This window comes from Cibotium barometz, chromosome 2, assembly GCF_041138505.1.
Source record: "Cibotium barometz isolate CiBa-2024 chromosome 2, ASM4113850v1, whole genome shotgun sequence".
Lineage (NCBI taxonomy): Eukaryota > Viridiplantae > Streptophyta > Polypodiopsida > Cyatheales > Cibotiaceae > Cibotium > Cibotium barometz.
Window position 1 is genome coordinate 22,573,709 of NC_141047.1, and position 20,351 is coordinate 22,594,059.

At 37.7% G+C, this 20,351-nt stretch overlaps 1 protein-coding gene across 2 annotated transcripts; it reads left to right on the forward strand.

The window, feature by feature from the left end:
- Positions 1 to 7,676: 7,676 nt before the first annotated feature.
- LOC147640820 (glucan endo-1,3-beta-glucosidase 13-like) lies at positions 7,677 to 12,775 on the forward strand. Of its 2 annotated transcripts, none has more exons than XM_086815778.1 (4): positions 7,677 to 8,337; positions 8,908 to 10,170; positions 11,185 to 11,212; positions 11,352 to 12,775. In XM_086815778.1, the coding sequence occupies exons 1-4, from the start codon at positions 8,283 to 8,285 to the stop codon at positions 11,455 to 11,457; spliced, it is 1,452 nt and encodes a 483-aa protein (XP_086671904.1). In that variant the 5' UTR covers positions 7,677 to 8,282; the 3' UTR covers positions 11,458 to 12,775. The 2 variants fall into 2 exon arrangements, with proteins under 2 accessions (XP_086671904.1, XP_086671911.1); XM_086815785.1 differs by lacking the exon at positions 7,677 to 8,337 and adding an exon at positions 8,395 to 8,588.
- The last annotated feature ends 7,576 nt before the right edge of the window (positions 12,776 to 20,351 follow it).

Below are 20,351 nucleotides of genomic sequence, written 5' to 3' on the forward strand. Positions count from 1 at the left end.
AGAGAGAGAGAGAGAGAGAGAGAGAGAGAGAGAGAGAGAGAGAGAGAGAGAGAGAGAGAGAGAGAGAGAGAGAGTGGAGAAGAAGCTTGCTAGCTTCTCCCTCTTGTGTGATTGGATTATGGAGGTCCAAGCATTAGATCAATAGAGCGGGTTTGTACTCATTGGTGTTGATATGCTTGTTATGAGACTACAACTTCTCTACATAGTAAGATTTAGAGAATCTTTTGGTATGCGAGTTTTAATACACATTAAGATCATGTATCATATCAAATACCATTGTTTATAGGATATGGTTAATAAGAGGAAAGTAATAAGTATTAAGGAAAACAGTAAAGTGAAAACATGTATTAAGTAAAGTAACAAGTAAAGTGAAAACATGTATTAAGTAAAGTAACAAGTATTAAGGTAAACAATAAAGTGAAAACATGGTTAAACAACAAAATTAAATTACCTTGAAAGGTAATAAAATACTTAATTTACGAGAGTGTGTGGCCGCTTACACATTTAGGATCTTGGGAAGTAGAGTACTTTCAAGATTGGTTATGGTACAATATAAAGAAATTTGAATGTTAGATCGAGAATAATAGTTAATATTAATGTAGCAGAAACTTGGAACTTGGAACCTATTAGTGATGAATATGCATTGGTTAATGTAGTCGAGGCTTATTATCCACCAAAGTCCCCTCTCCATAGGATCAATAAGAATTTTGACCTTTTGGCCTAAGGATGTGCAATGGCCACATTCACTTCTTGTTCACAAAGAAACTTATCATGTATGGATGGCAAGATTGATATATCTATGTAATGGCAACTTCCTTCGGTTGCTTTGATCTCATCAAGATCGAGAGTTGTGTAACCATGGAAGAGATTTTTTCTTTTCAAATGTGAATTTCAATATCATTGGGATTGTGAGCAATGAATGGATGCAATCGTATGTTTTGAGTATTGTCTTTTTAATTATTTGTTAAAAGACATCAAATCTAAGTTGTGAACACATGTCATGAATGCCTTTTGAACATTTGATTATGCTCTAAAAATCTTACCATTTTCCATTAATGTGATTGAAGGGTAGAAATATCCATCTTTCTTTGGATGTGTTTAAAAGGGCGAGAAAATCCGCCCTTTTGGACGTGGTGGTGGTTGTGCCTCATCCTTTCATGTGTAGTGGAAAGAGCAGAAAAATATGCCCTCTTGGACATGGTAGGCATAGTTTTTTCTCCCCTTTCAAAAGTGGTGGAAATGGTATAAAATTTTTACCCTTTGGGACGTGGTAGAAAGGGTGATTTTGTTTTCTGCCCTTTCATATGTGGTGGAAAGGGTGGATTTAATTGTCATATGCTATGATATAAATTTACATTCAAGGTAATTAAGTTCATGGACATCAGTAAAACTATATTTTGAAAAGTCAATGGACATTTGAAATCTCAATAGACACATTAAGGATGATGCATAAAAGAGGTTTTCATACATGAAGCCAAAAATATATGGCACTATACCCTATACAAAAGTGCTCAAATCAAAGTTCCAAAAACAGATCTCATATGTTCAATATCAAAGTGCTCAAATCAAATTTCCATTTCTAAAATACGATTTCACTTCATTTGTGATCTTTGTTTGATCTTATGGTCTTACATTTAGAGCACATTTAGCCCTTAGGGACTTATTGACTTATTTTTAGCATGTCTAGGTTTTTAAAATTTTATTTAAAGCACAAGTTTAGGCCCTAGGGCTTTAGTGACTTATTTCTAGCATGTTAGGTTTTAAGAAAATTATTGTAGAGATGCAAAAAAGCTAATCATAAGAAAATCTAATTTCATTTTTTGCATGTGAATTACAAAATGTTAAAACTACTACTAGAACGTTTAATTCCCCTTTCATGTAAAATCTTTTTAGGGATCCCTTTATGCAAATGTCTATCATTACCTGCTAATTTTTGTTTCTAATTTTCAATTTAACTTTAAATGAGAGCTATCCTTGATATAAACTTTGAGAAGTGAGCCCTAGTCTTTTGTGATGTACAACTTGTAAATCATGTATCATTGCTTGCTAATCTTTGCTTCTGATTTGCATTTTAATTTTGAATGAGAGTTGTCCTTGATATATGAAAAGAAAAATTTTGAGAAGTGAGCCATACTCTTTTGTGCTATACAACCTATAAATCATTTATCCAAAGTTTCATGTCTTGCGAGCTGTAAAGTTAGACAATAACACTTTTGAAGCTTGGAATGGCCATAAGATTTGCTTTTAACATTCCTTAAGGTCTCATAGGTTGACTTCATGGTGTGGAAACTTATCTTTCACAATTTTTACAATTAACCATACTTTCATGCTAAAGTTAGGAAGTTTGTGCTATCAAAATATTTGAACTTAGCTTGCCTTTTACAACAATGTAGGCATTCTTTTTCTAATTTCTTTGAACAAAGCAATCCATGTCACTTGAAAAAAAAATCACTTTCCAAAAGGGAGTTCTTGGAGGATATGGACTGAATTGCTAAAAAGGACATCAAGGTGCAGTATATAAAAAAATGACATTATAAAATCGTGAGTGTGTGAATACCCATGGAGAAAATCAAGTTTTAATTGTGGGCCCTTTTTTAGCCGCTTGAGAAGAAATATAGGTAGAATAATCGACTTTTATCATCTTGAGTGTGTATATTCAAACCTTTTTGCACTTAGGATGGGATTTTCGTATACATACTTTTTATAAAGAGATTCCTTATTTCTTTCTTGGAACTATTGTGATAAATTTTTTACATAAATTTTTTGATTTCTAGTTTTTAAGTGGATGCAATGATTTGCAAAGTAACTACATGTACTGAAAATGTTAAATATTGATCTCACAATATTTGAAAAACCACATCTATATGCCAAATTTTAGGAAATGGGAATTTCATAAAATTTTCATGCTTGATGTATGCTAGATTATTTTCTTTTGGATGGTTATCTTCATAATTTCAATTGTAATGTAAGGTACATCATGCTTAAGTATAAGATTGGTTTTTAAATTGTTAAAAATTGACTGGTATGCATAGATTACGAAAGGTAAACTTTGACATAATGCATTAACTCCATATATTTTATTAGCTTGGTCACATATACCATCCTAACATGTGAGAGTGTGGTGTCGGTTCATTGTTGTTTTGATGATGAGTGTAGGGAGGGGGAGCTCCTACTAGCACTTCAATCACAGAATGAGTGACCCTTGTCGCAATGGTTATCACTTGTATGTACTGTGTTGTGTACCGCGATGATGTTTGTTGTAGATTTGCTCGTTTACCCGTGGCTCCAACGATCTCGCACGAGATCTTTCTCTAGCCATCCAGACCCCAAAACCTTAAGGCGATGGAGGACCTCTGGTCTATCCATTTTCTCTTAGTGCTATGCTTTGGCACCACTTTTCACCCCCCCCCCCTTTGGTGCCAAGTTGTCCACTTTTTCTTAGCTCAAAGGTTGAACTTGTCCATTTTTTCTTGGCTCAAAGACCCAACTTGGCTTCTCTAGTGGCTCGGAGGTTACACTTGAACCCATGGCTCTTATACCATGTTGGAAATTGGGTGGTGGGGGGCCAAGTCGCGAGAGGTCACCCATCCTAGTTGTGTTCACGCTAATGCACACTTAACTAGAGGTTTTCACAAAATGATCTAGCCATCCAGACCCCAAAGCCCTAAGGTGATGGAGGACATCTGGTCTATCCATTTTGTGGAGATCTCCTAGTTCTATGCTTTGGCACCACTTTTCTCAACATAAATATATTTAACAAATAGGGAATGCTATTAGAGAGTATGCATGGCTATGAATTAAAAAAAGCATGTTATACTTAAGTTTAAAAGCTAAGGATTCTCCCCCCCCCCCCCCCAAACTCAAGGGTTATTCAAGTGTAATCAAGGAAACCCTCTTATACACAATTTTCAAACTCAAGGGTCATTTAAGTGTAATGAAGGAAAACCTCTTACACACATTTTCGTAAAAAGGTGATGATCTTTGACTAGGGGACCTTGGGCAAGATTACTCAAAGTTCTAACCTAATGTTAAAGGATTGAATAATTGATAGGATTTGTCTCTAAGATCAAATTTTTATGGGAATACCCTTTGTAATACTCCTATATAATCCATCACAAGTCTCTTGTTTCCATGTTGTAGATATTATCTTTCCTCTATTGTTTAAATGAGCTTCCACTTTGCAAATTGGTTGTTTAAGATGTGTAATATGAGGTAAAGCAAAAAAAGTAGTGGCTCAATGCACATAGGTATTGATGGCTTATGATATAGCATGTTGTCTATTCCCCCATCATTTTCCACAAAAGCAAAAGAAAAGCTTCCCAACCCCTCCCTTGATTTGGTAATGCACATCACTATTTCAATATTTATAAAAAAAGAACAAAACCCCCTTGTTTCCTCTTGGTGGCACATGCCAATGCAAAAAAGAAGGTGAAGCTCCCTTATCTTTTAATTTTTCAAATCCAAAGGTAGAGTAAGAATGTAACTTCCCATTTTGAAACAAACGGAAACTTCAGCTTTACATCTTGTACATGCAGCTTTTTCTTTTTGAATGGGAATATAATTTAGAATCACATGTAATGAAACATTGAAGTACATTAAAAGTTTACCTTTAGAAAATGGAAGAATTAAATAGTATTTCTACATCCTTATGCTGATGTTTATGACCATGCACACTTACTCTTGTGAAGACTATAAGGGTCTCCATGGATTATGAAAGCTAGCATGTCTTTTGAAGTAATCCATGCTCCTCACATAACTTCTCAATTTTAAGATAGCTAGAAGGTGTAATAAAGGAAGTTCTTATAAATGATTAAGTAATGAAATTGAGGCTTCACATTGATTGTGGCCGAGGGAACTAAGCAATGTTGGAAAAATAGTTTTCTCTCCCCTTAATGGAAATTTTTTACTTCTTAGAATCACAAGCAACCTCAAAAAATGAAGCAATTTTTATGCATGATATTTTTAAATAGTTAGCATCTACAACCACACTTTATGCGTTCTATCATACGTAAGCCCCAACTTATTTGGAGAGAGGTGGAGTATATGTGCAGCCATCTAACCTCATGTGACATGTCTGTCCATGGTCACTTCATTTGATAAGAATGTTAATTTTCATAGTACACCCTTCAATATGCTTTCAAGATTTAATGCTTATTTGATTAAGCTTAGCTAAAGTGTCGTTTTATTTGAACCTCCTTCAATAGTACCAAAAAGGCTGGCCTCAAATTTGTATTTTGTTGTACCTTTGAGATAAGGTTTTACTTTTCACAATTAGAGGTTGACCTTTCTCGAAGAGGGATAATACCTTGTAGCTTCCAAATTTGAAGGTGGTTTACCTTTCTCAAAAAGGGATAATGGCCTAGGGTTAGGGTTTTGAAAATTAATGATAGACCCTTTTAAGAACTCACATTGAAAAAGTGGATGGATTTGGTGAGCCTTTTAAATGAACTAGTGTCGCGACCCGTCTCCAACGGGCAAGGAAGCATTTTGCATTTAGGTACATGCAAAAGATATATGTGTAAAATCACTCTTCCTTTCCTTTTAGAAGCTAGGCACATTGAGTTACACACAAACACGCATAAAGATGTACGTATGTATGTACATGTACGTATAAGTACATGTATGTGAAATCCATTGAAACCATACATGCCACAATTGGAAGATATGTGTAAGTGTGTGCGCGCCTATGAATGCATGTGTGCATGTCACATCACACATGTAAATATGTGTCTGTGTATGCGCACGTACCCATAATATCCATAGATACTGGTCACACTCATACATATATGTATACATCGCCCTCAACTTGCCAAACTAATATATAAAAACATCGTGATTGCCATATATATCCATATAGAAGCTTCTAGCATCACAAACCCATAAAATGATGAGTATCTTAACACACATGAACACAACCTCAAAACAATCTTCAGACAATAGGATTCTCTCTCCTTGGTAGCCTATATCCCGCGCCTCCATCTAGCAAAATGTATGCCATAAAAAATATTAGCATTGAAAATATAACTCTTAGAAAAAAGTTGGATAAATATAAAAGCTTACAAAACTCATTTGGTGGATCAATATTTGAGGCGAACGGCGTTTGAACAGGCTTGTAAACAACAAATCGAAAAATTATGTATTGTCCGGTGCCTATGCACCGAAAATCTAACTTATCAGGATTTTCATAATCCACAAACATTACACGTACATGAAGCTGATCTGCAACCTTCCACAATCGTAGATTGTAAATTCCTAGGAGCCCAAAGCTCTCGTCGTAATTAGCTCGACCATACAAACCCAACAATAATTTGGGTTCTAAAAAGTGAAGATATTCCCTGTTTGCAAACGAATGTTTCAATAAAAATATAAATTAATCAAACAAAACACGAAAGCTACATAAAAAGAAAGTTTGTATATATACCGTAAAACACCAGTGCTCTCTAACAGTTCGATAATTAGAGAAGCTGTTGCTTGGCCTTCCCAAAATGGAGGGTCTACAATTTAGCCATGAATATTAAATAAATATATATATGATTATTTATATATATGTAAGATATAAATATATCTATATATACACATGTGTGTGTATATACACATCTGCACGTCATGTTTGGGTGTGTGTGTGTGTGTTTGTGTGTGAGTACAGCATGCCTTTTGAATATAAATATATCTATATATACACATGTGTGTGTATGTACACATCTGCACGTCATGTTTGGGTGTGTGTGTGTGTGTTTGTGTGTGAGTACAGCATGCCTTTTGAAGTAATCCATGCTCCTCACATAACTTCTCAATTTTAAGATAGCTAGAAGGTGTAATGAAGGAAGTTCTTATAAATGATTAAGTAATGAAATTGAGGCTTCACATTGATTGTGGCCGGGGAAACTAAGCAATGTTGGAAAAATAGTTTTATCTCCCCTTAATGGAAATTTTTACCAAGCAATCTCAAAAAATGAAGCAATTTTTATGCATGATATTTTTAAACAGTTAGCATCTACAACCACACTTTATGCGTTCTATCATACGTAAGCTCCAACTTATTTGGAGAGAGGTGGAGTATATGTGCAGTGTTGCCCATCTAACCTCATGTGACATGTCTGTCCATGGTCACTTCATTTGATAAGAATGCTAATTTTCCTAGTACACCCTTCAATATGCTTTCAAGATTTAATGCTTGTTTGATTAAGCTTAGCTAAAGTGTAGTTTTATTTGAACCTCCTTCAATAGTACCAAAAAGGCTGGCCTCAAATTTGTATTTTGTTGTACCTTTGAGCTAAGGTTTTACCTTTCACAATTAGAGGTTAACCTTTCTCAAAGAGGGATAATACCCTATAGCTTCCAAATTTGAAGGTGGTTTACCTTTCTCAAAAAGGAATAATGGCCTAGGGTTAGGGTTTTGAAAATTAATGATAGACCCTTTAAGAACTCACACTGAAAAAGTGGATGGATTTGGTGAGCCTTTCAAATGAAATGTATAGGTCACCTAGAAGCCTTTTTGGGACTAATAATTGAAGGAGGTTCAAATAAAATGCCCCTTAGCTAAGCATAAAATAAGCATTCAATCTTGAAAGCATACAGGAAAGGAAAGGTTGAGTAAAGAAAAGGTGGGATAAAATAAAGGGAAAGGGGCTTATAAATAAAATTTTAAATGCTTGCCTATGATGATCCTGTGCGGAATGCTGGAGCCTTCGTCTCCTTCTCTCTCCCACCCCCTCTCTCTCTCTCTTCCCCTCTCTTTCCATTCTGGCCCCTTTTCTCCCTTTTCTCTCTTTCCGTCTGCAATTCTGCTCTTGCTTGCTTGCTGTGCGCTGTGAGCTGGAGATCCACACAGACCTTGGTGCTGCTGACAAGGATCAGACGAGACCCATCAAGACAGCGCCAGATACCCATCTCTCGCCCCTGCCTAAGGTCCTTGTTTTAGAGAGAGAAAGACCATAAAGAGAGAGAGAAACCTTGATGATGTTGATGTTTCTACCTCTAGATTTTGAAAAATCATGATGAGGACGGTTGTGTGTGAGCCTTTGTGTTCGGTAGCCTTTGTTATCAGTTGTGGGTAGTGAGAGAGCGAGTGAGAGAGACTGTTCAGTGTGCAGTAAGCCATAGCTCAACTACAAGGGGGGAGAGATAGAGACAGCAAATGCATTTCTATAGGGTGGGTTGATGCAACTGCGAACACTTAGAGAGAGAGAGAGAGAGAGAGAGAGAGAGAGAGAGAGAGAGCAAATGCAATTACAATGAGTGTGTTGAAGCAACTGTGAGAGAGAGAGAGAGAGAGAGAGCTTATGGAGGTATCTACCATCTTCTTGTTGCTGAATGTGCTACTTTCTCTTGTCCCAGGTAAACCTTTCTTTCTCTCTTTCTCACCTCTCTCTGTCTCTCTCTCTTTCTCACACACACACACACACACACACACACACACACATGCTCTCTCTCGCACGTGTCACATCACAGCCCACACGTGTGAGGCACCCACCAAAGCTTACCGCGAGAGAGAGAGAGAGAGAGAGAGAGAGAGAGAGAGAGAGCGCTTTTTGCAATGGAGTCTCATGTGCGCTTCTTGTTGCTGAACTTGCTTGCTCTGGCACCTGGTAATTTCTTTCTCTCTCTCTCTCTCTCTCTCTCTCTCTCTCTCACACACACACACACACACACACACACAGAGCTACATGCAGCACAATCTCCAGTGCTGATTTCCTTCTTCCTCTCTGCCCCCCAGCTTGAGAATTGGCCGTGGGTGATTTCGTCTTCTCCTTCACCTGTACGGCATAGTCACACATGCTAATTCAATAGCATTAACCCACACACACCCAACCACATGTGCTTAACAATCTAACTCTTTACTTGGTTTTCTTTTCCTTGTCTTGTTTCCCCCCTTTTATCCTGCTATTGCTCGAGACTGGCCGGCAGGTCTGGTGCATGCTGGGAGTATTGGTTTCTGCTATGGCCGCAAAGGTGACAACCTACCATCTGCACAGTCAGTAGCTCAATTCTTAGCTAAAGAATCCATTACCAAAGTCAGGATCTATGACTACGACACGTCCGTCATCAGTGCATTTGCAAGCACCAACATAGACCTCATCATCACCATCCCAAATGAAGAGCTCACCAACTTTCAAACAGAGCAGCAAGCCGATAATTGGGTGAACAGCTTCTTGCTTCCACACACCCAAACCACACAAATCTCTGTGGTAACAGTAGGTGTAGAGGTAGTCACATCGATGCCTCAGTTTGCCTCAGCAGTTTTGCCGGCAATGATGAACATACATACAGGACTAACAAAAGCTAACCTAGCCAGCCAAATCAAGGTCACTACTGCTAACTCAATGGCGGTTCTGCAAACCTCATTTCCACCATCTACAGGGGCTTTCAATGACAGCATAGCCGCTTCTTATATAAAGCCTATACTTGACTACCTCAAGGCGATTGGATCCTTTTACATGGTGAACGCGTACCCTTACCATGCTTATGAGGCAGATTCCCAAGATATAGCACTTGATTATGCTTTATTTGAGCCCAAGGATTTAGTGCTCGATCCAACCACAAATCTCTCATACTCGAGTTTGCTAGCTGCTCAAGTGGATGCGGTTTATTTTGCCTTGGAAGCCATGGGGCATGATGAGCTCAGCGTGCTGATAAGTGAGACTGGGTGGCCAACAAAAGGAGATGTGGACGAGTCAGCAGCCAATGTGCAAAATGCAGCCACTTACAACAACAACCTTCTGATGCTTGTGCAGAACAACACAGGGACACCACACAAGCCTGGGCAACCTCTCAATGCATACATTTTCTCTCTTTTTGATGAGGATGAGAAGACGGGGAAGGAGTCAGAGCGCAACTGGGGTGTTTTCAATGTGGACGGGACGAGTATTTATTACCTTGACATACAAGGGTCTCAGAATGGGACTCCGCAGAGTTTCAATGGCACTGGGGCTACATGGTGTGTGGCTTCTCCTTCAGCAAGCAATGATAGCCTGGAGGCAGGCCTGAATTATGCATGTGGGGATGGAAATGCAGACTGTGGTCCTATTCAACAGGGTCAGCCTTGTTATATCCCCAATACTTACCTTAACCATGCTTCCTATGCTTACAATAGCTATTATCAGAGGAGTGGGGACAACAGTGCTGCCTGCAACTTTGGAGGATCGGCCATGATCACGACTACAGATCCAAGTAAGATCCTTTCATCTTTTGTGTGGTTATGTGTAACCGCATGTTTGTTGCCGATGTTGAGAGGTGACACTTCTGTATATGTGTGCTATATAAGGTCCCCACAAGCTCCCCATGTGAGGTCAATTCTACCTGCAACATGTTGTCATGACAATGGCCATTGGAACTCCTCTCGGGTGTCAGATCAAGGGATGAGAAAGCACATGTTTGGCTTGTGTATGCATGACCTTGTTCTAAGCAGGGTAGAGGTCCCATTAGGACTTAAAGACCGTGTTTGTTGTAGTATGTTGCGCCCCCTTACAAAATTTTTATTTATTTATCCCAAATAATAGCTGTGTTGCCTTATTCCAAATCTTTGAAACACAGCTTTTATCATAGAGAGTCCCCTCTGTTTGGATGATCCTCCAGAATATAATCGGCATGCACTTAATTGACCCTCTTTCAATATCAACATGAACTCAGCCTTGCCAGCAGCAAGAAATGGTCATGTGTCTTATTTCACAACAAGGAAGACATGGTTTACCAAACCAGCCTTCAAGCCATGCAATCGGCTGAAGCATTTTAAATGCCAGCAACTGTTAGTGTTCTCATGATCATGGGCTCCACAAATAGTGTTAATCTCATGAGTTGATCATTAATCAATCTGTTGGAAGGTGGCCTAATTCAGCTCTCAACTATGTGTGTTATACTGTTTCGAAGCTTTGATGATTTGACTTCTCTTCATCTACACAAGATTTCTTTGAAGCTGACACCTTACAAAGTGGACCAACCCATTTTGTTGTATATGCCTATTGTGAAGTACACCCCCTCCCCCTCCCCCTCCCCCAACCACACCATACCACACCACACACACAGGCCGCATCCAGCACAGCCACATAGACTCATTCAGCCAGAAAGTTTATGAGCATGTCAGTCATGGTACTCCCATCTTTGAATTCAATTTCTCGAGTTTTGCAATGGGCTTTGTTCAAGACCTTGCCTTTAATTGATATACTTCTGTTCTGATTGAATTTACAGGTTATGGCTCTTGCACTTTTCTGTCAGAGTAAGTCACTGAATCCCTCTGATGTCTCTTTGATTCTGATCTCATTATGTCAAACAAGGAAGATATAAATGCAACTCATTACAACAATGCCAATAAGTAAGCAAAGGCATGTACTAATAATGCAATTTATGTGAAACAGTGCACTATCCCCCTCTGGCAGTGTGTATGGTAGCTTTTCAACAAAACGTCAAACCAATCCTGCAGGGATGCTTCTGATCATTGTTCTTCTTATTTGTGCTCTATAGCAACAGGAGGCGATCTTCAAAATATCACAGCATTCTTTGTACATGTAGGATGTAGGCACCGAATTGGTAGGACTGTGACTACCTCGATAGATATATGTGGGTTCCGACTTCCTTTCTGAGTGTACAATATTGCAGTCTTGAAGCAAGACTGTAAAGTTGGTACACAATTTTTGCAAAAGCATTCCTCGATTGAATGCAAGGATCAATTCCTTGGTTAGTAGCTAGCCAAAACCAGGATTCTTGTCTTCTTTTTTGGTTTTGTGAATTCTTGTGGGGGATAGATAAGCAATTAAGTCTCATATGTAAGGATGGCAGGTAGTGCCCCCCTAAAAATACCCCCAAAAAGCTGGGGTTCAACCTTTGCAAGGACATAGAAACAACCAGCATCAAACAAAAGAACAACAATGTAAAATGGTAGTGGGTGATGTATAATTGGCCTCTCTACATGTCTGCACTCACTCTTTATAATGTGTAATGGGAGGCAGGAAGGGAAAGGGTTGGCATGCCAATGAACTTATCATGGTCGTTTGAGGCGACATCGTTGCTGCCAAAACAGGAAATTGTGCTCTCTAAGTAAATGACTAACTCAATAAGTGCTTCCCCTGCTTGGCTACTATGGTTAATTTGCTAAACCCCTCTCTCAGCTTGTCAAAGGGTTGATCTTGAGCCAAGAACAAAAGTGAAGTCTTTGCAGCCAAGGGACACTTATCTAGTATTTGATATCAATGGTCAGGTAGCTTGGAAGTATTTGGTAGCAACACATTGAGTGAGGAAATCAAAATGACAAGGATAAACTGTAAGCAATCACCAGTGGGGATGTCATAGCATGTAGTCTATGCTGTACATGATGGAGCTTTTATCTGAAGCTTTGTGAGTAAATTTTCATGTAGTCAACACACTTTGGCTTTTTAAAAGTTGGGGCTACACATATGCATATATACATACATTTGTGTGGGTGTGATTGTATGTTAACTATTTCGTCTCCCTCACACTATGTCCACCCTTTCTATTTTTTTGCTGTCACCCTCCTTGCTGTGGCCACTTCTCTGAAGGAAACAAATGTAAAGCAAGGTAATAGCAATGGGTCTTCGTTGTAGGCCAAATTAGTGTACATTGGTACTCATTGTTTTACCATGATAAATAAGTTTGTTGACCCATAGGGCCACATATAATGGTTAGTGCCTTACTAAAAAATATGTATCATCCATGGTATGGCATAATGTTATATGCCACCCATGGCAAAACATTATGTTAGGAAATGACAAGCTACAATATTTTTACATCTTGGTGTATAAGTAATCTTAGTTTCTCTTCCTCTCTCAAAATCCCAAATCTGGTCAGCAAAGTTAAAACATAACAGACTCAAATTGATGCAATGGCCATCTTCTCTTAGATACATTTCTTGATTTAGTCACCTACCAAATTTTACATTGTTCAAAGCACTTTGATAGTGATAACAATATTACATTGGGAGCCTTCTTTTTGTGGGATGATAAGGAAACAAAAAGAGAAGATTAGGTAAGAGCATTGGTTTGGGTGAGTGTGCTGGGTCAAGTTGGTGTATCTTCTTGGCTCTCAAAAATGTTGGATCAAGTTGGTGTATCCTGTTGGTTCTTAAAAAAAAGAATCCGGGTTCGTGCTTTGAAGAAACAGTATAGCAAAGTCTACAGGGCAGCCTACATTCAGTACACCTCTCTCACTTTGGATTGATTTCATATCAAGCATTTCTGCTTACATTCAGTGGACCTCTCTCCCATTGGATTGATTTCATATGAAACATTTCTTTAAAAAGTTAGCAAGATGTGGCCTCAACAACACAAGTCATGTCCAGAAGCCATTTGAGCCCTTGTAGTGAGCAAGCCTGCTTCAGTGGTTGTGCTAGAATGTAATGAAGGTATGGGCCTTTTGAGCTTGTAGGAGGAAAACCTTCCTCAGTGGATTGTGCTAAGGTTGTGATCAAAGCATAGGCACTCAGTGGTTGTGCTAGATTGTAATCAAAGCATAGGCACTCCTTGAAGCCAGTGATGTATATATTGGTGTCTTTAATTTCTCAAGAATACATAGTTGTGTATAGTTTAAACAGAATTTAGATCATGTGTATGAACAACATTTCTCTCACTTGGATACACACTATTAGCATGCATTCAAATTGTGTCCAGTTTATGTGTATTTGGATATCATATATTGAATTTTATTATTGTTTAAATGTAATATGGATAAGTTGATCTAATCTAGATATATGATGTCCAATTTGTATAGGATGCTTTCGATAGGTATCCTGTATCCAGATTGAGAGTAGTTTAAATACACATTAGATACTTTGCATCTAAATGATACTGATTTCTCTATTTTAAGTCCCGTTTTATGCTTAAAATCTCTAGTAAGACAAAGGCTTTATTAGAGGGCATTCTATACATTTGCTACTTAGTTATTAGAGATCATTTTATACATTTACTTATGTGCCTTTTTTATTTTTCAAATACTTTTGTAGATTTTAATACATTCATTCTATACATGTAAGTTTTGTTACTTCTTTAATGTAAGGTAGGGAGATTTTACATTTGTGACCTATTTTTTCCCCCTTGGCTTAGTGAGCTTTCTCTCTTGTTCTAGAAGTGACTCAAGCATAAAAGTAAGAAGGGTGGCATTATAAGGAAATGTATTTTTTTCAAGAATAAATAAATAAGTGTGATTCCATTTTTTTACACCAAAGTCATAAAACTAAATCTAACCAACAAGGATCAATGATATCTCCAAGCTTCAATAGACCTACATTTGGCACGATACAAAAGAAGATTTACTTTCTTGGTATTAGTGCAAGTAAGGGCATTGTACAAGAGCATTCATGGTAATTTGTCAAGTTAACTAACATTCCTTGGACTAGTATGGATTCTATGCATTTAACTTGTGCCTTTAATTGCAAAGATTATATCCAATGGATGTAAAATGTAAAAGTGTCAATTATATTTGTATGCACTCTATGGATGCAATTCGACTTTTTATATAATTTATTGTGTGTATGCACAAGTTGGATGCATACATTTTGAGATCATTCTCTACACTTCATGTGAACTAATGTTTAGGATGGACTTAAAAAAGCTCAACTGTGTGATTCATGGCAAAAAAGAAACATTAGAAAAACTCTAATTCCACATTCCAATCAACCAACCAACCATATAATCACTACCAAATTGGAATTTCTCAAAGAAATTCACATTGTGACTTTATAGGAGTAAGGGAGTTAGCCTAGTGGTAAGAGTCTTCATGTTCTACTAGGCAAGCACCATCAGAGCCATGCCAAAGGCTTTTCTTTAGTTTACAAAGCAATAATACAACCCATTAACTACAAGTGTACACTTTTCCATAAATAACCTCAAAACTATCAAATGGATGTTAGTGATATTTGCAATTTAAATACAACATCTACTTGTTCTTTTTGTCCAAATGAAATTTGTGGACCAAAACAAGTAGATAAGGAGATATTTAAATTCCAAATAGCACTAATGACCCTTTGATAGTTTTGGCATCACATTTATATAAGTCAATGAAAGAACATGCAAGACGTGCTCCATTGGATGTGAGAGATTAAGGATTATACTTTTTTAGCAAATTTCTTTAGAATACCTAGATTTTGTTTTTATCATGATACATGCTTCTTTGGCACTTTGTTAACCCATTTAACGGGTTGGCCATAACTCATAAGTGAAGGAATGTAATTAGTCTTTTTGGAAAGTTTGTAACTTGGGACTACAAATCAAAGGGTGTGCTCAAATGGTGAAATTTCTCTCTCTACATTACCTTTGAAATGCTTTTTTAAAAAGAAAATATTAGCTTACTGAAAAATAATAGTTCCCAAAAATATTGAGTTTGGGAAAAATTATCATGGACCATATAGTGGGTGCAAGAAAAAGTCAAAGGCTAAATTTGAGTCAATTTCGAGGTCATTTGATGGTGGAACGAACATATGAGCATTGATATATTATGGAAATGGCCAACCCAATAAGGTGGAATAATATTCTACATTAAGTAAAGATGGGTTTAATAACAAAGGCTCAAAACCAAAATGCTTGACCAAAAATTGTCTGGATCTATCCATTTAAGATGGGCAAGTGTGTTCACGCCCATGATAATAGGTAGGTCTGATAATGTGAAGTTAGGATTTTATTTGATAGAACTTAGAGTAGAGAACTAGAATAAAGCATAAGTAAGTTATAGTTTGGACAGGTGTGAACCGTTCACACTTATCCTATCCATTTGTATTAAGTTGTTTTCTTTGGTAGCCCACACATGCATTATCTTAGAACTTTGAACCGTTTTCTTATTTTCCCTCTTGTTAATGATTCATTCTTATTCAAGTCAAGAGCTTATATTAGCCTCTTGGGTCTTTCCTTAGAACCACAAATGCAGCTTCCCTATGTTGGTGTGCTTGCTCATTCGTTGCATCCTCACTCCATTGTCACACACCGAAAATCTCCTTATCGATAGGGTGAAGGTAGAGATCTCTTTGCCTAGATGGAGGCAAAAAGAGATGCTCCTTTGTGATGCTTCTCTCTCACAAAAGGCAAGGGATCAATCTTATCTAGCAAGCATCCACCAAACATGCAAGATGTAAAGGCATACATGCAAGCAAGAAGAGGGAAAAGAAGAGCTCACAAGTAAAGTATTGCAAGGGAATGATTATGTATTGCTTATTGTCAAAAATGACTTGTATACAAGTGATTAGTTTTTACACCGGCCAAACTCAAAAATGGTATGGCCTCTATTACTACTCTTAAGCAAGTATATATATGAAGTTCTTAGACATTCCCTGTTTGATATTAAGCATAAGGTAAGGCCGTTTTATATGTTCTGACACCATCTTACAAAAGATAAGTGTCCGTTTTGGAGTGGGCAAGATGGTGGCAAAGTGCCTTACAATAGGTTGGGCATGTGAAACCATGTTAACCTACGAAGTGATTAACAATGCTACACATCATTGTGACTACATGGATGGATACTAAAAGAATTAAAAAGTAGATTATTTAAACTCAAACACTAAAACTCCTACTTGCTCCTTCTCCTTGAGTCAAAGATCCCTATATGAAATTAAGCACAAGGTAAGGCCGCTTTATATGTTCCAACACCATCTTACAAAAGATAAGTGGCCATTGGAGTGGGTAAGATGGTGGCAAAGCGTCTTACGATAGGTTGGGCGGGTGAAACCATGTTAACCTATGTAGTCATTAACAATGCTACACCTCATTGTGACTACTTAGATGGATACTAAAAGAATTAAAAAGTAAATTCTTAAAACTCCTACTTGCTCCTTCTCCTTGAGTCAAAAATCTTTACCCATCAAGGTCCTCCAAATGCAAAGGGTAGTTGAATACAAGATCATTCCATGCATAGGTCTCTCTCATAAGAAATCTCAGTGCCCTTGTATAGAGTTTGCATAGTTAATTTATCTCTCATCGTTTTATATGCAAGATGAGACATTGGCATCACACGTACCTAAGTCAAGGAGAGAACATGGAAGGCGTGCTAGACATTGGCTGCGAGCAAGAGATTAAGCATTATATTTTTTTTAGCAAACTTCTTTAGAATACCTAGATTTTGCTACTACCAACACATGCTTTGGCACCTTGTTAACCTATGTAATACAAATCTAGGGCTAGCATAGCTCAAAAGTCAAGGGTTGTAATTACTTTGTAACTTGGGACTATTAATAGTAGGGTGTGTTCAAATATAATGGTAAAATTCATCTTTCTACATTTTTGTGAAATGCTTTTTCTTAGCAAATATTAGCCTACTAAAGATAATAATAGTTACTTTGGGCAAAATTATCACCAACCATGTAGCGGATACAAGGCAAGACCAAGTTTGAGGCAATTTTAACGTCATTTGTAGCGGAATGAACATATGGGCATTGACACATTATGGAAATGGGTGACTCAAAAGGGTTTACACTATAATCCTAGAAATTTGGTACAATTTCAAAACCGTAGAGATGCATGGGTCAATAAGTCTGTGGCTATAAGAGCCTTTGAGATAGCCTCCACCACCACAAAAAGACTTTGACATAGCTTCCAACACCACAAAAAAGAACTCAAAGTTGCTCAATTAGTATAAAGAAGAAATAGAGAGTGATGATCACATAATATATGCACAAGCTGGTAGTCATTGATAGTTTGGGCATCTACTTCCATGGAGTAGAGTTGCTAATGGGAGATTCGGTAAGGATGCCACAATAGACAATTACTCTTCTTTCTTGGACTTCACATCTTCCCTTCTAGAGTTTGTGATAACTTGGGAGGAAATAACTTGGAATTTGCAAAAAACAACCTTGAGCCTTGGACCTTGGGCCTCGAGCCTTGGGCCTTTAGCCTTGGTTGTTACATAGAAGCCATGACAAGCTAGTGACTCATACTGGTGGGAAGAGAGCACTAGAATCAAAACTTCCAAGGGTGTACACACCACTATTAGTTAAGAAAGAGAAAGGGTGAGTGTGAATGGGTAGGAGTAGAGGTAAGTAGAGTCATGGTGTTGATATTGCTCACTGTAATCTTGCACTAGCCCTTCTAGATAACCATTAGGAGAGGGATAAACGAGTCATCCCGGCATACCCACTACGACTCCTTAGGCCTTGTCCAGCTCTGCAGCGCAATAATGTAGTTATCTGCGACTTGGGATCATAAGATGAGATCATAAACCTTGGGAAAGACACTTGTGCAATCGTAATTAGCACATCTTGAAGGATGTGATGACATCCATACATCTCTTTTGTAAACTATTACAATTATTATTTTATCAAGGGATTTGCTTAATTATTAAGAGGAGTATCCACACATTTTTAGGTATTATGGTTTTCTTTCATTTATGAAATTTCTATAGGCATTCGATTTCATGATCGGTCCTCATATTTGGCCTAAAAAGATGATCGTGTGATCTCTCTCTCTCTCTCTCTCTCTCTCTCTCTCTCTCTCTCTCTCTCTCTCTCTCTCACACACACACACACACACACACACACACACACACACACACACACACATTAATACTGGGAACACTCCTCATTAAGGGGCTGTATCCAAGCTTACACTTGGAATGGGCAAACATAGAATATCAAAACATGGATACAATAAGTGATATCTCACAATTTCACTAAATAATTTTTATGATTAGTGAGTCATTTTGAATAAACTTAACCAAGGATGTGACTACCAAACCTTTGATACCACTCTTTACATGCCATACTATATGCATCTGTATAATTTTTCTCTACATTTAGTGGGTCATTTCAAGCATCAATACTAGGAACAAGTCTCCTTTTGGGATCATTAAAGAGTAAGCTTAGGCTTGTTTTTTGATCCGTTATTTATGAAAGGGTTCTTGCACCATAAAAATCACTAGCCCAAAAATACTAGATGACAAAATAGGCATGGCTTAGTACACGAACGAGTGGAATAAAGTATCCTAGGCATGTTGGTTTCCACTTCTCACATGTGTAAACACTATCATGGGCATTGCTCTAGTGGCATTTTTCCTTTTGTATTTAGTTTTGATACATTTGGCCCTTATTTACATGTTATGCCTGATTGGAACATTATATATATATAATGGGGGGCTTATTTACTTATAGGCCTTTTTAACTTGTTATGGCTAATTGGACCATGCTAAATATATAGCTTGTCACAAGAGGTTTGTTTGTCTGTTTTTTTAAAAAGCATACTCTATATTTGTTTAAAAAAAAGAGGGGATTACAAAAATATTTTTGTCCGGGTAGGACTGAAGTGTGAAACCTCTATAGGTTTGGCCCTAACCAAGGTGGTGAATTTTCTTTTCAAAAAAAGGCAGGATTGACCAAGGTGGTGAATGTAGTACCACCAAAACTCATTAATTATTACCATCCATATGGGGAATATGAAATGACATAATTGTTAATCTCCATGAAGTACAACGTAGATGGTACTCATGAATAATTTTTGCGCTTGTGAGTACACCATTAATTGGGTGGTACTTATGAAGTTCAATGTACATGGATGGTACGCGTAATAATGTAGCTGAATAATGTACTGGGCTTGTCAATACACACCATTATTGAATTCTGTAATATTTTTTATTACAATTTACTACTTCCCCCCCTCATAAGCAAGAAATTCGATTGTGCTTGTACAACGCCGTGTTGTACTGAGCTCAATCTTTTAAAAAAAAAGCAGAACGTTTTTGTAATCCCTTTTTATTATTTATTATAGGTACCGAGTCTCAATCAACTAAACTCTAAAAATAATAATGACTTAATGACAATGAGCCGCTAGCACGCACATAATTTTTTTATATAGTTAAAACGGTGGAATATATTTAAAAAAAATGTGGTTACAAGATCCCATGCGGAAGGTCCATGGGGAGACACTACGAACTGATGTACCCTTCAGAAAAAGGGGGGAAAACTCTAAAACTTCGAAGATAAATGCAACAAAACAGAAACTGTGCTAAACCATATCATGATGAACAGCTCGGCCAGCCAGCACCAGTAAAGGTTAAGACCTTCAGAAAAAAGGAACAACTCTGAATCTTCTAGAGCAACACTGTAGCAGAACAACTCTGATGTACCAGTTCAAAAGACAAATCATGATGAACAGTCTGAAGCACTCGGCAGTGGCCAGCCAGCCCCAGTTGGAGCTTGACTGTCTTCTATTCTGGGAGAGAGGATGGTAAAACATCATGAGCAGAAGATTGAGACCATGAGGGCTTAAGGAACCCCACAGAAGCTTTCCGATGCCTGGACGTAGTACTCGGAGTTCTGTAGCCTTCTTTGACATTCCAGATGCAGTCCTTGTATCATAATTTCCTTTGTTTGGCAATGCGAGGAGCCATGGAATCTCTTCCATTTCCTCCAAGGTAGGTCTTGCCAACGGTCC

Excerpts from the sequence above, each read along its gene's own strand:
- LOC147640820 (XM_086815778.1), top strand. The coding sequence starts at position 8,283 with ATGGAGGTATCTACCATCTTCTTGTTGCTGAATGTGCTACTTTCTCTT. Across the intron at positions 8,338-8,907 it reads GCTACTTTCTCTTGTCCCAG|GTCTGGTGCATGCTGGGAGT; the intron begins GTAAACCTTTCT and ends ACTGGCCGGCAG. Across the intron at positions 11,213-11,351 it reads TCTTGCACTTTTCTGTCAGA|TGCACTATCCCCCTCTGGCA; the intron begins GTAAGTCACTGA and ends TATGTGAAACAG.